The following is a 23,123-nucleotide window of genomic DNA, read 5'->3' on the forward strand; positions in this document are numbered from 1 at the left end:
ATGCATTCACAATCCACCTGTAATATTAATGTAGAAATATCTGCAGTTACTGAAAGAACTTACCTTAGATTTGGACTGTCCATCTTGATCAACCTTTTCTCTCGGTTTCCTCTGAACAGTTTCCTCCTCCTCGTCCTCATCCTCCTTCTCAGGGGGCGTGGTCTCTTTTTTCTCCAGCCTCCTGTCCTGGAACTCCACCCCCTTAGCGGTTGGCCTGCAAATCCTGGGTGACCTCCTCAGGGATCTCCCAGTCTCACCAGTATCGGACCCGGAATCCCTCTCCGTTCTCTGGAGCTCAGCTCTCCTTCGATGAGTAATCCCCCGTATTTTCAGGCGAATTCCCTCCTCTTGAATCTCTGATGTTGTTCCGGCATCCTTTTTTTCATCTTTATTCTCAGACCCTTTACTTGCTTTTGCCTCACACGTTTTCTCTGCTGCAGTTGAGTCATCTTTCTCAGCACCATAAGCCTCCTTTTTGTCGTCTTTCTTAGCCTGATCAACTTCCTTCTCATCCTCTTTAGGGCATCCCTGTGTTGTGGCATCTTCCTTTATTACTTTGTCCTGGCTTTTGTCTGTCTCACCTTCAGCCTCAGTGAGAGATGATGCCTTCTTGCTGGTAGCCTGTTTTTCTGATGGTGCATTACAGTCCATGCGGTTTGAGTCTTTGATAGGCTCACTCTCAGAATTCTCTCCACTTTTAACAGACTTCTTTGTCCAGCCTTTATTGGCATGTCCCCTAATAATTACATTGTCATCTGTTGACTTTTCCGAACTTATTTCCATAGGCTCTTCCTGTTTCTTCCCCACTGGGACAGACTCTTTGAGAGAAGGTAATTGCTTGGAATCCTCAAAGGCGACATGTTTCTCTCCTTTTGCTGCAGGTGGCTTTATGTCTGCCAGTTTCTCAGTTTCTTTAGAGGCATCTGGTTTCTGTCCTTCACAGATTGAAGATTTCACAATCTTTTTAGAAGCAGTCTCTGTGTTTTTAAGGGTAACTGATTTCTCAGTGTCTTTAGTGTTAACCGATTTCTCCGCTTCTTTAGGAGTAGCCAATATCTCCTCGTCTTTTGGGATAGGCATAGCCGATTTAGCCGAATTTTCTGCGTCTGTAGTGGTAGCCGATTTCTCAGTGTCTTTAGGGGTAACAAATTTCCCAGCATTTTCAGACATAGCTGATTTAGGCAATTTCTCCGCATCTTTAGGCGTAGCCAATTTCTCTGCGTCTTTAGGCGTAGCCAATTTCTCTGCGTCTTTAGGGATAGGCGTAGGCGATTTAGCAGAATTTTCAGCATCTGTAGTGGTAGCCGATTTCTCAGTGTCTTTAGGGGTAACAGATTTCCCAGCATTTTCAGACGTAGCCGATTTAGGCAATTTCTCCGCGTCCTTAGGCGTAGCCAATTTCTCCGCGTCCGTAGGCGTAGCCAATTTCTCCGCGTCCGTAGGCGTAGCCAATTTCACCGCGATCCGTAGGCGTAGCCAATTTCTCCGCGTCCGTAGGCGTAGCCAATTTCTCCGCGTCCTTAGGGGTAGCCAGATTTCTCCGCGTCCTTCAGCGGCCGTAGGCAATTTCTCCGCGTCCTTAGGCGTAGCCAATTTCTCCGCGTCCGTAGGCGTAGCCAATTTCTCCGCGTCCGTAGGCGTAGCCAATTTCACCGCGTCCGTAGGCGTAGCCAATTTCTCCGCGTCCGTAGGCGTAGCCAATTTCTCCGCGTCCGTAGGCGTAGCCAATTTCTCCGCGTCCGTAGGCGTAGCCAATTTCTCCGCGTCCGTAGGCGTAGCCAATTTCTCCGCGTCCTTAGGGGTAGCCAATTTCTCCGCGTCCTTAGGGGTAGCCAATTTCTCCGCGTCCTTAGGGGTAGCCAATTTCTCCGCGTCCTTAGGGGTAGCCAATTTCTCCGCGTCCTTAGGGGTAGACCATTTCTCCGCGTCCTTAGGGGTAGCCAATTTCTCCGCGTCCTTAGGGGTAGCCAATTTCTCCGCGTCTTTAGGGGTAGCCAATTTAGCAGATTTCTCTGCGTATTTAGGCATTGTGGATTTCAACGTGTCTTTAGGGATACCCAATTTCTCTACCTTTTTGGGTCCTTCCAGTTGTGATTGGTTTGATTTCTCAAAGACGTCTGCCATCTCCACATCTTTAGGGACAGATTGTGTCTCAGTCACTGTCGCAACAGCTCTCGTCTCATCTTTACAGATAGCTGTTTTCTTAGAGTCTTTCTCCAGGACGTTTTTTTTCTTCACCTCAGGAGCAACATTTGTATTTGTGCTTACAGCACTGACAGCAGGTTTCTCTTTGGTGAGAGCTGACATAATGTCTTTAGGGGTATCACATTTATCTGTATGTTTTGATGCTTCTGGTTTCACTGTCATTTTAATGACCAACGATTTATTAGTCTCTTTAGTGCTGTCCAGTTTCTCTGCTTCTTTATTGGGAACTGGTTTGTCTGCCTTTTTAAGGAATGAAGACGTATTGGTCTCTTTAGAGCTGGCCAGGTTCGTGGCATCTTTACTCTTTCCTGAAATCTCTGTCTTTTTAATGACAGAAGATGTTTCGATATCGTTAGAACCATCACATTTCTCTGCACTCTCTTTGTTAGATGGTTTCTCTGTATTTTTTATGACTGCTGGCGACTCAGGGCGTTTCGAGCTTTCTGGTTTATCTGTAATGGGATCAGGTCTCTCGGTTTGTTTAGTGATGACTGATGTTTCTGGGTTTTTAGGGTTCAACAACTTTTCTGTGGCTTTTATGATGGATGTGTTTTCCATCTCTTTCACTACAGAAAGGGGACAACTGTCTTTAGGGACAACTGTTTCCTTAAAGGCAGCCAAATTTACCTCTTGAAATGCAATGGATGAATCGGTTCCTTTAGTTTCATCTGGTTTCTGTGACTTACTAGATAAAGGGTTTTTATCGGTTTCTATTGATGTGGATGTCTTGTGTTCTGTACGACGCACTTTCACATCCCACTTGGATACCTTGACTTTTTGTTCCTCTTTAAGATCAGAGGACTTTTCCGGTGTGCTTGTTGGCTTTGTCAGAGGGGATGAAGATTTAGCCTCTTTTAGGGATGTTTTTTTCAGTGCTTCAGTGCTTTCCTTCTCTGCCTTTGGGGCTGGAATAGTTTTCTTTAGGTTAGTTTCATCAGCCATGGCCACCTCCATGGGCTCCTCAGCATTGCTTGCCATCTCCCCTTTCTTTTTGTCCATGTCCAGATTTGTTTTCTCTTTTTCACTAGCTTCTGCTGCTTCACATTCTTCCCTAGCAACAGCTTTTGTTTGCTGTTCTTTGCTATCAGCAGATTCTCTCATCTCTTTAGGAGATCCTCTCATCCCCTTATTGACACCTTTTTCTGTGACAGGCTGAGCATCACCATTCACTTGATCACTTTTAGTCTCCATCGTCCCCACCAGGGCAACAGAGACCTCTTTGCTTGTCTCCTCAACTTTAGGAGCTTCTTTGACAGGAGCAACAGATGGGTTACGCACAATGATTCTACTTCCACCGCCACTACTATTATCAAAATCGTCACTAAGTTTCATCTCTCTCTTTTTCAAGGGGATTTTGGCCTGCTGGTCATTCTTCATCACCCTTTGGAGTTCCTCTGCAGTCTTCCTCTTGGCTTCCTCAGTCTGTTCTCTCTGTGGCATCACACAATGTTTCTCCACAAGAGGCTCTGTAGCACTTGTGGCTGTGCTCTCCTTGGATTCTGACACCTCCATCGGCTCTTCTTTGATGGCCTGGGTGTTAATGGTGGCCTTGTCATCCACCATTGGCTTCTCGGATTGTCTTGTTGACTCTGACTCAACTTGGCTGTCTTTGAGGCCATTCGATGGGGATTTGGCATCTGATTCGTCCAGCTTTGATTCCTCTTTTGGGGATTTTTTTTCTGTACTCTCTGTTTTTGGGGACACTAAAGAATCTGTATCCTTGGAGGGTTTGTCCTCTTCATCCCCTGAGGTATCCTCTGTCTTTTTAATTTCCCCTAATGGACAAAGGCATTACAAATAGAAAATACAAGTACAACATTTATAACTGCTTGTTAGGGAAATACGTTTTGTTTACTTTGGATAAAATAGATCCAAGGCAAATGACTGAACTCATGCAATATCATAAAAATGTCTGCGTAAACAGCAAAAAACAGATGGCATATGACATTATTGATGTAACAAGCCTTGTCCATATAACTTTACCTTCTCCCCCAGTCTTCTTGTTCTCATCTTCCTCCTCTCCTTCTTTCTTTGTCAACAGTGCTGGGTCGATTTGAGTCTTCAGCTGTGCCAGGATCTCAGCCAAGCTGTTTCTGTCTCTACATAGAGATGGATAATTCAAATCAGTCTTTCCAGTTTAGCAGACAGACATTCTCAGTAGTCTTGTGGTAAAATTACATATGAACCAAGTAACCTATAATCCACATGGAATACAAGACTTGACAATTAAGCTCTGCAGTACCATAGTATGCCTCTTTCATCCCCTAAAGCCCACTGGGCCCCCCCAGGCCAACAGATCCATAGTACCTGACAATGCACTTCCAGGAGGACCCGTCCAGGTCATCCTGCTCCTCCACATAGACCCTCACATTGTTATCCTGGTCAAGTTGGAACCAGTACATTAGGCCATCCTTGTCCTTGCCAATAGGATGGAGCCGCATCTTATCGGGATCCTCCTCATTAATTGCAGTCTTGAACTTGACATTGTCATCAAACTGGCACTCACATAAGTGCTGGACAGAAATAAAAAGTATGAGAAATGTTTCCTTTGGCAAAAACTAAAATCAGATGATAGTAGGGCTGCAAGATATGGACATTTTTTGGGGGGGGAATATTGCGATATGACTAGCAACACAACACACTTGAGTGAACTGAACAAGATCTGTGCCACCAACACTGGCAACCACTTTTCAGAGAATTAACTTTTGTATCATACAGAAAATATGTAGATTTATTTAGGTGAAAAGCGGGGTCATTTTTACCACCTGCATCTTGTTTGGAAATATATGTTGAAATGTTTGCATGCTGAACTAGCCTAATTATAGCTACAGTGCATTCGGAAAGTATTCAAGCCTTTGACCTTTTGTTACGTTACAGCCTTATTCTAAAATGGATTAAATTGAGAAAAACAATCTACACACAATACCCCACAATGACAAAGCAAAAACAGTTTTGTATTTTTTATTTTGCCAACATAAATACAAAAACAGAAATATCACATTTACATAAGTATACAGACCATTTACTCTGTACTTTGTTGAATAACATTTGGCAGCGATTACAGCCTTGAGTCTGTTGCGGCACAGCTATTTTCAGGTCTCTCCAGAGATGTTTCATCGGGTTGAAGTCTGGCCTCTGGCTGGGTCACTCAAAGACATTCAGACTTGTCAAGAAGCCACTTCTGCGATGTCTTGGCTGTGTGCTTAGGGTCGTTGTCCTGTTGGAAGGTGAACCTTCACCCCAGTCTGAGGTCCTGAGCAGAGCAGGTTTGCATCAAGGATCTCTGTACTTTGCTCCGTTCATCTTTCCACAATCCTGACTAGTCTCCCAGTCCCTGCCGCTGAAAAACATCTCCACAGCATGATGCTGCCACCACGCTTCACCATAGGGATGGTGCCAGGTTTCCTCAGGTGGACTCCAATCAAGTTGTAGAAACATGTCAAGGATGATCAATGTAAAAAGGATGCACCTGAGCTCAATTTCAAGTCTTGTAGAAAAGGGTCTGAATAATTATGTAAATAAGTTATGTTTTTTATTTTTAATAGATTTGAAAAAACATTCTATAAACCTGTTTTCGCTTTGTCATTATGGGGTATTTTGTGTAGATAAAAATTAATTCAAACAATTTTAGAATAAGGCTGTAACTGAACAAAATGTGGAACAGGTCAAGGGGTCTGAATACTTTCCAAATGCACTGTATATGGCAAACTCATGCAATATAATGGACATGTCAATATTGAGATTTTGATTGAAAATAAACAGTGCATCCCTAGATGTTAGGGCTACTAATTACAAAGACTGGCCACTTACTTTGAGTATTCCAGTCTTGCACTCCACAGACATGTCCTTGTATCCTTTATTTTCAAGTTCCCATGCCCAGGTACTGTTGAACTCATGGCACACCTGTAAGGAAACACATTCCATCAGCCAACCTCTAAAATATACATTATCATCTTTCAGAATGCCCAGAGTCATGCTGCTGCCGGTATTTTTATTCAAATGAAATATATTGATAGTTGAATCAAATGAAACTTTGTCGCATGCACCGAATACAACAAGTGCAGACCTTACAAGCCCTTAACCAACAGTGCAGTTCAAGAAGAGTTAAGAAAATATTTACCAAATAAACTAAAGTAAAGTAAAAAAATTATAAAAAGTAACAATAAAATAATACGAGGCTACATACAGGGGGTACCGAGTCAGTGTGCAGGGGTACAGGTTAATCATCTATAAAGCTAAGCCTAACTGTATCGGAGTGTGCAAAAAAATGACCAGCCTTGTTCTGAGCTCTATTTACCTTCACAATGTACTTCTCCCATCTGTCTGCCGACACTGACTTGCCAATCTTCCTCAGCAACTTCACATGAAGGTCCACCAAGAGCTTTGGAACTAAGGGGAGAGGTGGGATAAATGGCACAATTTGCTAAACATCAATGCATCTCAACCACACATCACATATTGTATAAGTAAGGCCAGTGTTTTTTTTTTGTTGACCGGTATATCCAGCATTATCCACTAGGTTTGCTGCAGGTAGAAAATGCTAGGAAATGTTATTTAATTGACAAAAGCAGTCTCCAATCAATCAATCAATCGTCTGGTTGCGTATGAGTGTTTTGGTCCCGAACAATCAAAATCATGTTTTCTTCAAATTTGACAATATTTGGATGAATCCAGTTCAAAGTAAGGTGCCCAAGTATGAAAAATGACTGTAGCTGGTACATAGATAAAGTTTGATCATAAAGTTACCGGTCCCCTCCCCAGTGTCAAAAACGTAGATGTAGGAGGCAGGCATTATCAAGGATTTACTTCCGGCTTTGGTAACGTCTTATCTTTACTAATTTAAATATGTACCGCCTAAAAACCGTCATCACATATATACCTTGCTTTGGTTTTGTTTACAGACCGTAAGATAGCTACTAGTAGCTAGCTCAGGCAGAATGTACAACCAAAGATACTGGTAACCTTTCATCAGTGGTGTGACTTAGCTAGCAAGCCAACAGTCATTTCACTTTCCATCACCTTTTGTCTTTCCACTATCATCAAGCTGTAATGATAGGCATTTTAGAGAATTCAACATCTGTCTGCACAGCTTCTCAGGCAACCACCGCAACAGGAATGCTGTGATAGAAAATCAGCTTTCCCAAAGGCAAAGGGGGATATGCTGTGAAGCCTGTGCAACCAGACCCAACATAGTTACTCATTTCAAATCTGCATAAATTGAGCACACCATTTCCAAATACAAACATTGAGAAGTTTGACAAAAAAAAGTGCAGCCAAATATTGCATATTTCAAATTGAGTACTTCAAAAACACATTATCAAATGAGTAGACCACTACATCAACAGTAACTCAGAACATTAAATAAAAAGGAAATTAAATACACTACCCATTTAACAAACATTTCCCTTGTCAAAAACATTACAGGCTACGTAGACAGGCTCCTGGATCTCCTCTTCAATGAGGTCACCCTTGATCCATCATCGTATGTGGGGAAGCTGTGCGAGCTGTCCATCCCAGGACCCGTCTGCCCAGTGTGAGAGGCCTGACAAGGAGGCCATAGCTGGATTTGTATCCCGCTTCAACCTTGGGGATGACTGAAGCCAAGTGGGTGACTGAAGTCTGCTTGATTGAAGCAAGGTACATGGTTCCCCTTCCTCGCTTGATCAATCTCTGTAATTGGTTGCATTTCCTAAAGCCTAAGTAATTCACTTTTACGTAATATGATAATCACATTGTTACTTTGCCATTTTTTTCTTCTTCTTCACGCATTCAGATGGGAGATGAGTGTTAAAAATTGTAAGAATCAACAGGTCCTGCACACTGCATGGCAGCCAGGTGCCTATATTAGGCTTATGGCTGTAATAAAAAAAAAGTAAAATGGTGGCAAAAGGTGACTGAGGCTTTACTAATTATTGTGATGTGTATCAGTGAACTGTATTCTGTAATTAGTTACAAAACAATATAAATGCAATTGTGTATTGCTGCGGTTTGTCTGATATCCAACAGTCTATGATCCGCTCTGTTGAACATTAGAGCATTTTGCAGAAAAAAAATGGGTTGAGGCATACTATTTAGGGTAAGATGACATGTGGTCCATTGTATACCTTGTCATCAATGACATGTGGCCCTTTGTTTACATTGTTACCTGGCAACGACCACAAGGGCATTTCAAAGAGCTTTCAATCAAGGCGAGCTCATGAACGTAAGCTCCCGCCCACTCAACCTGTTCTTTCAGGCTTTCTGATAGTAAGACAGAAAAGGTACAATAAAAATTCTGAGCATTTTAATAATGTCAAAATACTATGGATGATGTTTTGATCATTCAAAGGCTATTTTTACTTAAACTTCTTGGTGACAGGGGGCAGTACTCGGAAATTCAGATGAATAACGTGCCCAAATTAAACTGCCTGCTACTCGGGCCCAGAAGGTAGGATATGCATATTATTAGTAGATCTGGATAGAAAACACTGAAGTTTCTAAAACTGTTTGAATGATGACTGTGAATATAACAGAACTCATATGGCAGGCAAAAACCTGAGACAAAATCCAACCAGGAAGTGGTTTGTAGTTTTTCAGCTGACTGCCTTTCGAAACTACAGTGTCTGTGGGGTCATTTTGCACTTCCTAAGGCTTCCACTAGATGTCAACAGTGTTTAGAACCTTGTTTCATGCTTCTACTGTTACTGGGAAGAGAATAAGAGCTGACTCAAGCCTGAGACCAACGAGTTGTTTACTGCGCAGGCACACAGTCGCTCCGTTCCTTCTTTTTCCTCTGTAATGAATACGCTATTGTCCGGTTGGAATGTTATCGAAGATTTATGTTAAAAAGACCCTAAGGATTGATTGTAAACATCGTTTGACATGTTTCTACGAACGGTAATGGAACTATTTGACTTTTCGTCTCGGGTTTTGCGCTCACGCATTATGCCTTTGGATTAGTGATCTGAACGCGCTAACAAAACGGAGGTATTTGGACATAAATATGGAGTTTATCGAACAAAACAAACATTTATTGTGGAAGTGGGAGTCCTGGGAGTGCATTCCGACGAAGATCAGCAAAGGTAAGTTTAGATTTATAATACTATTTCTGAGTTTAGTTGACTCCAGAACTTGGCGGGTAACTGTATAGCTTGCTTTGATGGCTGAGCTCTGTACTCAGAATATTGAACAATGTGCTTTCGCCATAAAGCTATTTTGAAATCTGACACCGCGGTTGCATTAACCTGTCTGGGAAAGTCAACAGCCAGTGGAATTGCGTCGCGCGAAATACAAAACCTCAAATGCTATAACTTAAATTTCTCAAACATATGACTATTTTACACCATTTTATAGATACACCTCTCCTGAATCGAACCATGTTGTCCGATTTCAAAAAGGCTACACAGCAAAAGCAAAACATTAGATTATGTCAGGAGAGTACCCTGCCAAAAAAAATAAAAATCACACTGCCATTTTCAAAGCAACTAGATGCATCACAAATATACAAAACACAGCTAAATGCAGCACTAACCTTTGACAATCTTCATCAGATGACACTCCTAGGACATCATGTTACACAATACATGCATTTTTTTGTTCGATAAAGTTCCTATTTATATATAAAAACAGCATTTTACATCGGCGCGTGACGTTCAGAAAATATTTTCCCTCAAATGCTTCCGGTGAATCAGCGCTACAATTTACAAAATTACTATTTGAAAACGTTAAAATTTAATATTGTCATTCAAAGAATTATAGATTAACATCTCGTGAATGCAACCGCATTGCCAGATTTAAAAAGAACTTTACTGGGAAATCACACTTTGCAATAAACGACGTGGTATGCTCAGAAAAATAGGCTAGGCGATACATGTTAGCGCCATCTTGGAACCATCTAAAATACTATCGTAAATATTCCCTTACCTTTGATTATCTTCATCAGAAGGCACTTCCAGGAATCCCAGGTCCACAACAAATGTAGTTTTGTTCGAAAAAGTTAATTTATGTCCCAATAGTTCCTTCTTGTTAGCGCGTTCCGAAGGCTACTCATAATGTACTGAAGCGCGCGGGACTTGTCGTCACGAATGTGCAAAAAATATATATTTACGTTTCTTCAAACATGTCAAACGTTGTATAACAGAAATCTTTAGGGCCGTTTTCAACCAGAGCTTCAATAATATTCAAGGCGGACGATTGCATTGTCTTACTGAACGTTTCGAAAGGGGAGGGTAGCCATGGGCGCCCGCGTCATAGTAGTAAATGGCCCTCCCCCTGTGACCAACTTCCCAAGCCTCTCTTTGGGTCAGTTTCTACCATAGAAGACTCAAACCACTTTGTAAAGACTGTCGACATCTAGTGGAAGCCTTAGGAAGTGCTAAATGATTAATAAGTCCCTGTGTGTTTCAATGGCAAAGGTTTGAAGTGATTCCACACATCAGATTTCCATTTCCTGTTAGGATTTGTCTCAGGGTTTTGACTGCCATATGAGTTCTGTTATACTCACAGACACCATTCAAACAGTTTTAGAAACTTTAGGGTGTTTTCTATCCAAATCTACTAATTATATGCATATTCTAGTTACTGGGCAGGAGTAGTAACCAGAGTAAATCGGGTACGTTTTTTATCCGGCCATGCAAATACTGTCCCCTATCCCCAACAGGTTAACCTCTTTGGGACATGTGGGACGCCAGACATGAGTGAACGGGACCATGCCTTTCTTGTTTTTCCTTTTCTATTGACGAAACAATTGTCCGGTTGAAATATGATTGATTATTTATGACAAAAACAACCTGAGGACTGATTATAAACATCGTTTGACATGTTTCTACGAACTTTTATGGTACTTTTTAGATTTCTCGTCTGTCTGTAGTGACCGAGCTTTGTTCCAATGGATTACTGAAAAAAAACGCACCAACAAAACAGAGGTTTTTGAATATAAAGAGGGACATTATCAAACAAAACAAACATTTATTGTTTAACATGGAGTCTTGGGAGTGCAAACATATGAAGATCAAAGGTAAGTGATACATTTTATCACTATTTCTGACTTATGTTACTCTTCTTGGCTGCTAACGGTTTGTAATGATTTGTCTGCTGGACGCTGTTCTCAGATAATCTCATGGTTTGCTTTCGCCGTAAAGTCTTTTTGAAATCTGAAACCATGGTTGGATTAACAAGAAGTTTATCTTTAAACCGATGTATAACACTTGTATGTTTCATGTATTTCTGTTGTTGAATTTCACTGGATGTTGGCCAGGTGGGACGGTAACAATTGCAGAGAGCCAAATTCAAAAACAGAAATACTCATTATAAAAATTCATGAAACATACAAGTGTTATACATCGGTTTAAAGATTAACTTCTTGTTAATCCAACCGCGGTGTCAGATTTGAAAAATACTTTACGTGGGACGGTAGCGTCCCACACCCCCTTGAGTGGTTAATACATTTGCAAAAATGTCTAAAAACAGTTTTTTTGCTTTGTCATTATGAGATAGTGTGTGTAGATTGGGAGGGGGGGGGGGGGGGGGACGATTTTAACAATTTTAGAATAAAACGTAACAATGTGGAAAAAGTGAAGGGGGCTGAATACTTTCCAAATGCACTGTATGCAAGCAGACAGTATTTCAACCACATAGAATATGCCCCCAAGACGAACATGTTCATTTACCAGTAACGTGTTCACTCTTTTTCTCAGATTTTCATTTCTTAAAACCGGTCAAACTGATGACATTTGGACATTTTGCACAGGACCAATCTTTCCACTGTTGGGAGTTATTGGGTTCTCTCCCCGGTCCCTAAACGGAACAGACAACTTTACCGATGTTAACTAGCTTACTTGCATTCATTCTATCGATGTTTGACATTATTCTGGTGAGCACTACCTTAGTCTTCTGGGGCAAATGGGATCTGACACAATTGTTACGCCAAGACACTGACCGTTAAGCCAAGAGGTTTGGATTGCTAGGCATAGTGGTTAAGGTGTTGGCTTGACAGTTGCGTCAGAAGTGGGATACCGCCCGTAAGTCCAATGAAGAGGCATGTACACACAAGGGACTTGATATAGAGAAACGTGAAGAAGCGATCTTAAGCCAACACATAGTGAGACCTGGTCGGGGCTACCCAGAGTTCGCTACAACATAATTCCATGGTTAGACACTCCCCTTAATTTACCCATTTTTAGCTACAACTTCTGAGTCCGTTGGAGAAGATCAGCTTGAGCAAAGTGAGGTGTAGAATCTACATATAGTATTCCCTGCCAAATAATAGGCTTTGTGCAATGAAGACTGATAGCGCTACGCCTCCCCCTGGCTTAGGCGATACCCACACCAAACACACATACAACCAGACATTGATTGGAGACAGCTTGTGTCAATTAAAGAACATTTCCTAGGATTTTCTACCTGCAGCAAACCTAGTGGATAATGCCGAAAATACCAATAAAAAAATTATAATAAAAAAATAAAAAAAGTCAACTGGCCCGATGTATGAGCCAATGGTGTTTTGTTGATGGTGGTGGAAAAAGCTGTCTCGGGCCCCTCTTACTTAAACAGGAACCACATCTGTGTGGAAGCACGTGCTTTCAATATACTTTGTATCCCTCATTTACTCGTGTTTCCATTATTTTGGTCATTACCTGGAGCTATAGCATGTGTATGTTGAATATGAATCCCACTTACATTCTAACCAGGTTTCCATCCAACCTTATGCGAGTAAAGTACATGTCGGATAAAAAACAGTCACGACAGGCCTGATGGAAACAGCTAATTTGTCAGTAAAAACTTTCCAAACGTCGATAAAAGAAAATACACTAGACAGGGTGAGATCAGTCAAATTAATTATGTGAGAAATGGTGGTGGAAACGCCTTTATGCACAAATATACGGTGCCTTCAGAAAGTATTCATAGCCCTTGACTTATTCCACATTTTGTGTTACAGCCTGAATTCATAGCCCTTGACTTATTCCACATTGTGTTACAGCCTGAATTCATTAAGGATTATATACAGCTCTGGAAAAAATGTAAAGAGACCACTGCAAAATTACCAGTTTCTCTGGTTTTACTATTTATAGGTATGTGTTTGGGTAAAATGAACATTTGTTTTATTCTATAAACTACTAAAAACATTTCTCCCAATGAAAGCTGTCATTGAAAATCAGGGTTATTCTACCAAATATTGATTTCTGAACTCTTCTTACGTTAAATCATTAGTATTGTGTTGTTTAAAAAATGAATATGTACTTATTTTCTTCGCATTATTCGAGGTCTGACAATACTGCACATTGTCATTTTGACCTGTTGTCATTTTCTGCAAATAAATGCTCTAAATTACTTTTATTTCGAATTTGGGAGAAATGTTTTCAGTAGTTTATAGAATAATTTGTTTTTGTTCATTTTCCCCAAACACATACCTATAAATGGTAAAACCAGAGAAACTGATCATTTTTGCAGTGATCTCTTAATTTTTTTCCAGAGCAGTATATTACAAAACTGTAACTAGGCCACTCAGGAACATTCACTGTCTTCTTGGTAAACAACTCCAGTGCAGATTTGGCCTTGTGTTTAAGGTTATTGTCCTGCTGAAAGGTGAAAGGTCCCCCAGTGTCAGTTGGAAAGCAGACAAACAGGTTTTCCCATCAAGGATTTTGCCTATTCTTAGCTCTATTCATTTTCTTTTTATTCCCAAAAAAACAAAAAACCTGTAGTCCTTGCCGATGACAAGAATACTCATAACATGATGCAGCAACCACCATACATTAAAATATTTACAGTGGTACCAGTGATGTGTTTGCCCCAAACATAACACGTTCTATTCAGGACATGAAGTTCACTTCTTTGCCACATTTTTTGCAATTTAACTTTCGTGTCTTATTGCAAACAAAATGCAGGTTTTGGAATCAGTAGCAGTTGGTGCTGTTTAAGATTAGGGAGGACAATTTTGTTTTATGAGCAAGGCCTTATTTCTATTACAGCATATTGGATGACTGTCATTCTTATTCCATTCACCCAGCTCAATATAACAACAATATATTTAGGCTACTACACCTTACTCAAATTTTCTTTATAACAATCATCAGGTTACTACAACCTAGCCTATGAATTAAAGTTTACAACGAAGGTGCACAGGTTGAGAGAAACATTTGAGTAATCAAGGTGACAGACTGTGACCCATTTAATATTGCCTTGCATACTCTTGCCTACATCTAGCTGATTAGTCCAAGAGTTTCTATTGGACAAATTCAGGTATGTTTATACCCGTTTCAGAAAAAAATTTCAACAGAAGAATTGGACGAATTAATACACCCCTGATCACATGCAAACACTGTTTACTTACATAGCAGCCACATACAAACAGCATGATCACTATGCTCGTTGTATTCCTTCTCGCATCTATGCTCTCTCACCTTTTCCCTATGCTTGGGGAATTCAGTGCACAACACATCAGTTGTCTGTGACCATGCAAAATAAAAATAGAACTTTCCAAGCCAAACCTTCATATCATAATCGTGCACACAGCCTACATTGTTGTCACCATATTAGTGAACATTATCGTCAACATAGCTACTAGAACTGACATGTTAGTAAACCCTCCACAATCAAGCAGTACAGTGTACAGTCAGCAAACCATTTAGCAGTTACACCGGCAGGCCCGGTGGCAATAAATTAATAAAACCAAAAGGTTACCTTAAGTTGAAAGAGTTCCAGTGTTAAACATCTATAGACAGCTAGCTAACATGGAACCCCTCTCTGAGCCGGGTGTTTGAGTTGGCTAAACTAGCTAGCTGCATTCACTAGCAAAATAAGATGCATTTATCTAGCCCTCTCTCGCTTCTACTTCATTTTTCAATAAATACATTTGTTCAAAACTGTTCAACCATTGTCTCGCTCGGAGTCAACTACTCACCCCTTTTGAAGAACTGCAGTGCTTGCTAGCTGTAGCTTATGCTCATTCTCTGATCCTTTGATGGGGTGGACAACAGTTCATGCTGCAAGAGCTCTGATCGGTTGGAGGACGTCCTCTGTAAGTTGTCATAATTACTGTGTAAGTCTATTGAAGGGGGTAGGAACCATGAGCCTACTCGATTTTGGATTAAAATGAATGTACCCAGAGGACAGATGGAAACTAGCTGTCCTCCAGCTACACCATGATGCTACCCTACAGACTTAAGATTCATGTCAGGGATGCAAACTGGTGACACTTTTTTTTTTTTTTAACACTGAAACATGCAAAAAATCCCTGCTAGGAAGAAATGCGGGTTAACTAATTAAACAAAATATTATGATCTACATGATCAGTCTGTAAAAAAAAAATACAAAAAATAAAAAAGGTTAAAGTGAACCTAAATAGCAGCTAAAAAATGTTCAAAAAGCAATCCAATGTTATTTGTTGCCTAGACTTTACTGCAAATGACACTCCAGTCTTGAGAAAAAAAACAATACACTAATAATGCAGTTACCATGACAGCCTTAATTATAGAAATATTGCACTTGGGAAAAAAACAACTTTAAAAGTAGAAATAGAATGAAACAAACAGGCATTCTATTTTTGCTCTATTATAGTGGCCACTACAGTAAATGTCGATCAAGTGCACAAGGCTACATGTGTGCAGAAATAACGTTGAGTAAAAAAAATTAAAATAAAAAATAGATTATCCCCCCCCTCACTCACACAAAAGTGTTACTGTCAAGTTCAACACAACAAAAGCAATATCTTTGGGCTACACATTATACACTTTCTGCCTGTGGACATCTGTTCTACAACGTGCCAGCAGAGCAGGATACCCTTTGTTGGCATAATTGATCTATTTCAGGCAGAGGGCACACGTTTTTATCCACTGTATTGAAAAAGTGAGAAAAAGAGGGAAAGTTTGTGGCGTTCCTTTCAACTCTCTAGTAGCATCGAGTTTAAGCCAGGCCCAGCTCCAGCTCCACTTTATCCCTGAATCCACTTGTTTAACAAGCAACGCCTCATTTTCACCTAATTCTCTCATTCTGAAAATGAACCACATACTTTTGAGGGAAAACATAAGTTCACTGATAGTAGTTAGTTTGTTAGCTAGTTAACATTTCACACAGATTGCCAGGGTCCAGAAAGCAACTAACTCATTATAACCTGTTATGGCTAGGGGGCAGTATTTTCACGGCTGGATAAAAAAACGTACCCGATTTAATCTGATTATTACTCCTGCCCAGAAACTAGAATATGCATATAATTACTAGCTTTGGATAGAAAACACTCCAAAGTTTCTAAAACTGTTTGAATGGTGTCTGTGAGTATAACAGAACTCATTTGGCAGGCCAAAACCTGAGAAGATTCTGTACAGGAAGTACCCTGTCTGACCATTTATTGGCCTTCTTTGCCATCTCTATCCATTACAAAGGATCTCTGCTGTTACGTGACACTTCCTACGGCTCCAATGGGCTCTCAGAGCCCGGGAAAAAGCTGAATGACGTAATTCAAAGCCCTGGCTTTAACACATTATCGCGTTTGTCAAGTGGCCGATCAGGGGACAGTGGACTTAGGCGCGTGAACTGGCCGCCCCCATCTTTCTGTTTTTTCCCTCTATTTACCTTAACGCAGATTCCCGGTCGGAATATTATCGCTTCTTTAAAATTGTTGCATGTTTATATGCTTCCGATGAATCAGCACTACAATTTACAAAATTACTATTTGAAAACATTGTTAAAATTTAATATTGTCATTCAAAGACTTATAGATTAACATGTCTTGAATGCCACTGCTTTGCCAGATTTAAAAATAACTTTACTGGGAAATCACACTTTGCAATAAACGACGTGGTATACCCAGCAAAATAGGCTAGGCTATACATATTGGTGCCATCTTGGAATGATCAACCATCAAAAATACTATTGTAAATAAAACCTTACCTTTGATTATCTTTATCAGAAAGCACTTCCAGGAATCCCAGGTCCATAACAAATGTAGTTTTGTTTGAAAAAGTGAATCATTTATGTCCCAATTGTTAGCGCGCTCCGAAGGCTACTGAAAATGTACCGTGCTGAGTAGGACTTGTCGTCACGAATATTACAACAAAAAAAAAATATTTAAGTTCGTTCAAACATGTCAAACATTGTATAACATAAATCTTTCGGGCCTTTTTCAACCAGAGCTTCAGTAATATTCCATAGGGACGTTTGCATTGTCTTTCAAAATGTTTCGAAAGGGGAGGGTAGCCATGGGCGGCGGCGTCATAATGGTAAATGGCCCTCCACCTGTGACCACTTTCCACAGCCTCTCTTTCAGTCAGTTTTGATAGTAGGAGACTCAAACCACTTTGTAAAGACTGGGGACATCTAGTGGAAGCCTTAGGAAGTGCTAAATGATTCATAAGCCCCTGTGTGTTTCAATGGCAAATGTTTGAAGTGATATCCACACATCAGATTTCAGTTTCCTGTCAGGATTTGTCTCAGGGTTTTGACTGCCATATGAGTTCTGTTATACTCACAGACACCATTCAAACAGTTTTAGAAACTTTAGGGTGTTTTCTATCCAAATCAAACAATTATATGCATATTCTAGTTACTGGGCAGGAGTAGTAACCAGATTAAATCGGGTACATTTTTTATCCGGCCGTGCAAATACTGCCCCCTATCCCCAACAGGTTATTAAGGCTTGCCATAACAAACGGGTTGAACATTTGAGTCAAGATATTTCTGCTTTTCATTTTTATTAATTTGTAAAAATGTCCAAAAACGTAATTCCACTTTGAGATTATGGGGTATTGTGTGTAGATGTTATGTTCCCCAGCAATGAACCAAAAAGTGTTGCTCAAACAGAATGGGGAACTTACAAAGAGTCACTAACATGAGCCAAAACAAAAAAACAGGTGGGGTTCTAAGAGGGGTTCTGAAAAACACTTATGGGGTTGTCCACTGAATTGACTAGCAACAACAACTGGGACCTAAGACACACCCACCAAGAGCACCCACTATAATTGCCCAAAAGGCAAACAAAATTAAAAACCTACACCAAACTTGAAGACAAAGCAAACCAATAAGTAGAGCAAAACAAACAAACAACAGGAAAGAAGATCAGATAAGGATATATACATTTTTAAATAAATGAAATAGGGAGACCCAACAAAAAAAAAAGGTGTTAACCCTCCACATCTCTCAAACCAACTGGAGCACTGGGCCAGCAACTCTTAAAATGTCACCTGTGTTACACCTGACTAACGAGATGACAAGCCAGCACGGGTGTAACATACTGACTAATGAGGTGACACCAATCAGTGTGCCCAACGGGCTAACATCCAACCTCTAAATATAAATGTAAAACCAAAGCCTGTAACACCTTTTCCATTAAGACAAATACAGTACCTTAGGAAAGTATTCAGACCCCTTGACTTTCCACATTTTGTAACGTTACAGCCTGTTTTTTTTGTTTATTGTTTCCCCCCCACCTTCATCAAATCTACACACAATACCCCATATTGACAAAGCAAAAACATTTTATTTTTTGGGCTCCCATTCTTTGCAGATCCTCTCAAGCTCTGTCAGATTGGATGGGGAGCATTGCGGCACAGCTATTTTCAGGTCTATCCAGAGACTTACGATCAGGATCAAATCTGGGCTCTGGCTGGGCCACTCAGACGTCTCCAGATGCCACTCCTGCGTTGTCTTGGCTGCGTGCCTAGGGTCATTGTCCTGTTGGAAGGTGAACCGTCACCCCAGTCTGAGGTCCTGAGCACCCTGCTCCGTTCATCTTTCCATCGATCCTGACTAGTCTCCCAGTCCAACACTGAAAAACATCCTCACAGCATGATGCTGACACCACCATTGGGATGGTGTCAGGTTTCCTCCAGACGTGATGCTTGACATTCAGGCCATGGAGTTCAATCTTGGTTTCATCAGACCAGAGAATCTTGTTTCTCATGGTCAGTGTCTTTAGGTGTCTTTTGGCAACTGCAAGCGGGATGTCATGTGCCTTTTACTGAGGAGTGGCTTCCGTCTGGCCACTCTACCATTAAGGCCTGACGGGTGGAGTGCTGCAGAGATGGTAAAATGTTCCAGAAGGACATCCATCTCCACAGAGGATCTCTAGAGCTCTGTCAGAGTGACCATTGGGTTCTTGATCACCTCCTTGGCCAAGGCCCTTCTCCCCAAATGCTCAGTTTGGCCGGGCAGCCAGCTCTCGGAAGAGTCTAGGTGGTTCCAAACTTCTTCCATTTGAGAATAAGGCATGCCAGTATGTTCTTGGGGACCTTCGATGCTGCAGACATTTTTTGGTACCCTTCTGTGCCTCGACAGTCCTGTCTCGGCACTCTATGGACAATTCCTTCGACCTCATGGCTTGGGTTTTGCTCTAACGTGCACGGTCAACTGTGGGACCTTACATAGACAGGTGTGCGCCTTACCAAATCATGTCCAATCAATTGCATTTACCACAGGTGGACTCCAATCAAGTTGCAGAAACAGCTCGATGATAAATGGAAACAAGATGGACCTGAACTCAATTCCAAGTCTCAAAGCAAAGGTTCTGAATACTTATGTAAATAAGGCATTTCAGTTTATTTGTAAAAAATGTTTTAAAACTGGGCCAATTGTTCACCGCTGTATGGGACTCCCAATCACAGACGGATGTGATACAGCCTGGATTCGAACCAGGGACTGTAGTGACGCCTCTTGCACTGAGATGCAGTGCCTAAGACCGTTGCCCACAAGCAACAGAAAACTTTAATATCACATGATATTTTATTTCAGCTTATGAAATGTGAGACCAACACTTTACATGTTGCATTTATATTTTGTTCAGCATAGTTTGAATGAGGCAGACTTATGTCTTTGTGTAATTACAGGGTGGTCACTAGATTCTATAGCCACGAAATCATAGATTTCGCTCTCACAGTCACACACAGTATCTGCTCATGTGTGGGTTCACTTCACACTGTTTACAGCGTGGTAGCAACTGGGCCAAAACAGCAGAGAAGTTGAGCCTCACACTTCAACACTCAGTTGTAGCAGAGATTGACCCACTATGCTCACTGGTGGACTTACCCTTTGGCAGGATTCACATCAAGGCGCCACAAGAGCTGGAAATAAAAATCTAATGAATACATGTATATCTATACATGTAAATACAGCATATATACACATTTTTTATTGTTTCTCCACTCGAGACATAAAAAAATACTCATCAAAATCCATCGGTTTAAGCTTGAGATGTTTTTTTTTGCATGGGCTCCGTCTCAATCCATCACATCTGCGGTGGAAGGCGGCCGAGCTACAGCAGTGTTTGTCAGACCAGGAGACATTTTACATTTACATTTTAGTAATTTAGCAGACGCTCTTATCCAGAGCAACTTACAGTAGTGAATGCATACATTTCATACATTTTTCCCCCCGTACTGGTCCCCCGTGGGAATCGAACCCACAACCCTGGTGTTGCAAACACCATGCTCTACCAACTGAGCCACACGGGACATCCAGAATATCGGTTTTCTCACGAAAACGTCTGTAGCGTCCGAGCACACTAATATGACCCCTCTATGGAAAGATGAGAACCTCACGAACACGATGTTCTCCAGTTTGCTCTACCCCCACAAGAGTCACGGGACTCATCTGAAGGTAACCTGATAAATCCTGTTGGGGCTAGGGGGCAGTATTGAGAATTTTGAAAAAAATATGTGCCCATTTTTAACTGCCTCCTACACCAACTCAGAAGCTAGGATATGCATATTATTACCAGATTTGGATAGAAAACACTCAGAATTTTCTAAAACTGTTTGAATGGTGTCTGTAAGTATAACAAAACTCATATGGCAGGCAAAAATCTGAGAAAAACAAAAGAATTTTGTGGCTGTACTATTTTTTCGAGTCATTGTTAATAGATCACACAGTGAGAAAGGATTCATTTCGCACTTCCTACGGCTTCCACTAGATGTCAACGATCTTTATAAAGTTGTTTGAAGCGTCTATGATGAACAGAGACCGGATGACAAGGAAGAGAAGTTGACCTCCCTGGGATGTCGTCACTTCATTATTGCCTGCACCTGCGCAATCATGTGATGCGAGACATTTTTCAAAAACGTTTTTCAAGACACAGGAGAGGTCGGGTTGAAACATTACTGATGTTTCACGTTAAAAATGGCTATAAAGATTGATGCTAAACAACGTTTGACATGTTTGAACGAACGTAAATAGATTATGTTTTGTACTTTTCGTCGTGACTCCCCCCCCCCCCCCGCCCTACTTTTTAGTAGCCACCGAAGCCTAACAACTTGGAGTTATTTGGACATCAATTATGAACTTTGTCGAAAGAAACCACATTTGTTGTGGACCTGGGATTCCTGGAAGTGCCAAGGGATGAAGATAATCAAAGGTAAGGGATTATTGACAATAGTATTATTGATTATTACATGGTTACAAGATGGTGCTAACCTGTATAGCCTAGCCTATTGTTCTTAGCACAGCACCCGGTTTATTGCAAAGTGTGATTTCCCAGTAAAGTTATTTTGAAATCTGGCAATGCAGTAGCATTTACGAAATGTTAAACTATAATTATTTGAATGACAATATTATAATTTACCAATGTTTTCGAATAGTAATTTTGTAAATTGTAACGTTGATTGACCGGGAAGCATTTGAGGGAGAAAAAAAATCTGAATTTCACCGCTACTGTAAAATGCTGTTTTTGTATATAAATATGAACTTGATGGAACAAAAAATGCATGTATTGTATAACAATGTCCTAGGAGTGTCATCTGAGGAAGATTGTCAAAGGTTAGTGCATAATTTTAGCTGGTTATCTGCTTTTGGTGACGCCTGTCTTTGAATTGACAAAACATTACACACAGCTATTTTCAATGTACTCTCCTAACATAACCTAACTTTATGCTTTCGCCGTAAAGCCTCTTTGAAATCGGACAATGTGGTTGGATTTAGGAGATGTTTATCTTTCAAATGGTGAAAAATAGTTGATTGTTTGAGAAATTGAAATTATTAGATTCTTGCAGTTTTGAATTTCCCGCCATGGTCTCTTGACAATGAATCCCAATACCGGGCAGGGATCCCCAAGAGGATAACGGACAAAAAACAAAATGGAAGTGAATAGGGCATTTCCATGTAAAAGATATACGGGTAATTCTCCCGTAAAATAACATTTCAGGTGCTGCTGATAATAGTGCCACCGACACCAAGGCAGCAGACACGTGTAGCCCATGTACGGTGCCTATAGCAAGTCCACACCCTCTTGAATTTTTTAAACATTTTGTTGCGTTACAAAATAGGATTGAAATGGATATAATTCTCCGTTTTTAGTCATCGATCTACACAAAATATTCCATAATGTCAAAGTGAAAAGAAAATTCTATTAATAAAATGTGATTAATAAAAATTGAATAAAAAAGTAGTTGCATAAGTATTCACCCCTTTTGTTTAGACAAGCATAAGTTAGTTCAGAAGTCAAATTTGGCGTAACTAACCACATAGGTTATATGGGCTCACTGCTTTAAATAATTGGGGTTGACATGATTTTTTAATGACTACACCTTCCTCTGTCCCTCATACATACATCACCTGTAAGATCCATCAAGTTGATTAATTCCAAGATGGCGTAGCAGTCAGACGTCTTTGTCCTGTCGTGTCCCTTGTATATATCTTTCACATCTTTTTCTTCGCATATCTTTTTAAAATATTTTCCTAAACCTCAACTTATAAATACTCTCCTGCAACCCGCCTCACCCAATGTGGCGTGGATCTGTTTTTTTTTTTCTTCCCTAAAGTATTTCTATTTACTTCGGATCTGGAATCCCTCAACTGAAGCTAGCCAGCTAACTACCTACCAGCTACAGTGGGGGGAAAAAGTATTTGATCCCCTGCTGATTTTGTACGTTTGCCCACTGACAAAGAAAGGATCAGTCTATAATTTTAATGGTAGGAACAGGAACCCTACTAATTCCACGACTGGTCTATCGACGTCA

The 23,123-nt window shown here is 40.6% G+C and overlaps 1 protein-coding gene across 1 annotated transcript in view; it reads right to left on the minus strand.

Moving 5' to 3' along the window:
* LOC106567587 (remodeling and spacing factor 1) overlaps positions 1 to 23,123 on the minus strand; it is a 67,343-nt gene that overhangs the window by 13,549 nt on the left and 30,671 nt on the right. Inside the window, exons 2-6 of the mRNA XM_014137088.3 lie at positions 6,503 to 6,594; positions 6,016 to 6,108; positions 4,513 to 4,718; positions 4,189 to 4,304; positions 64 to 3,980 (exon numbers count right to left, since the gene is read on the minus strand). Of these exons, the coding sequence (XP_013992563.3) occupies positions 64 to 3,980; positions 4,189 to 4,304; positions 4,513 to 4,718; positions 6,016 to 6,108; positions 6,503 to 6,594 (4,424 nt within the window). The remainder of the gene's footprint in view (positions 1 to 63; positions 3,981 to 4,188; positions 4,305 to 4,512; positions 4,719 to 6,015; positions 6,109 to 6,502; positions 6,595 to 23,123) is intronic.

This window comes from Salmo salar, chromosome 13, assembly GCF_965601325.2.
Source record: "Salmo salar chromosome 13, fSalSal1, whole genome shotgun sequence".
Lineage (NCBI taxonomy): Eukaryota > Metazoa > Chordata > Actinopteri > Salmoniformes > Salmonidae > Salmo > Salmo salar.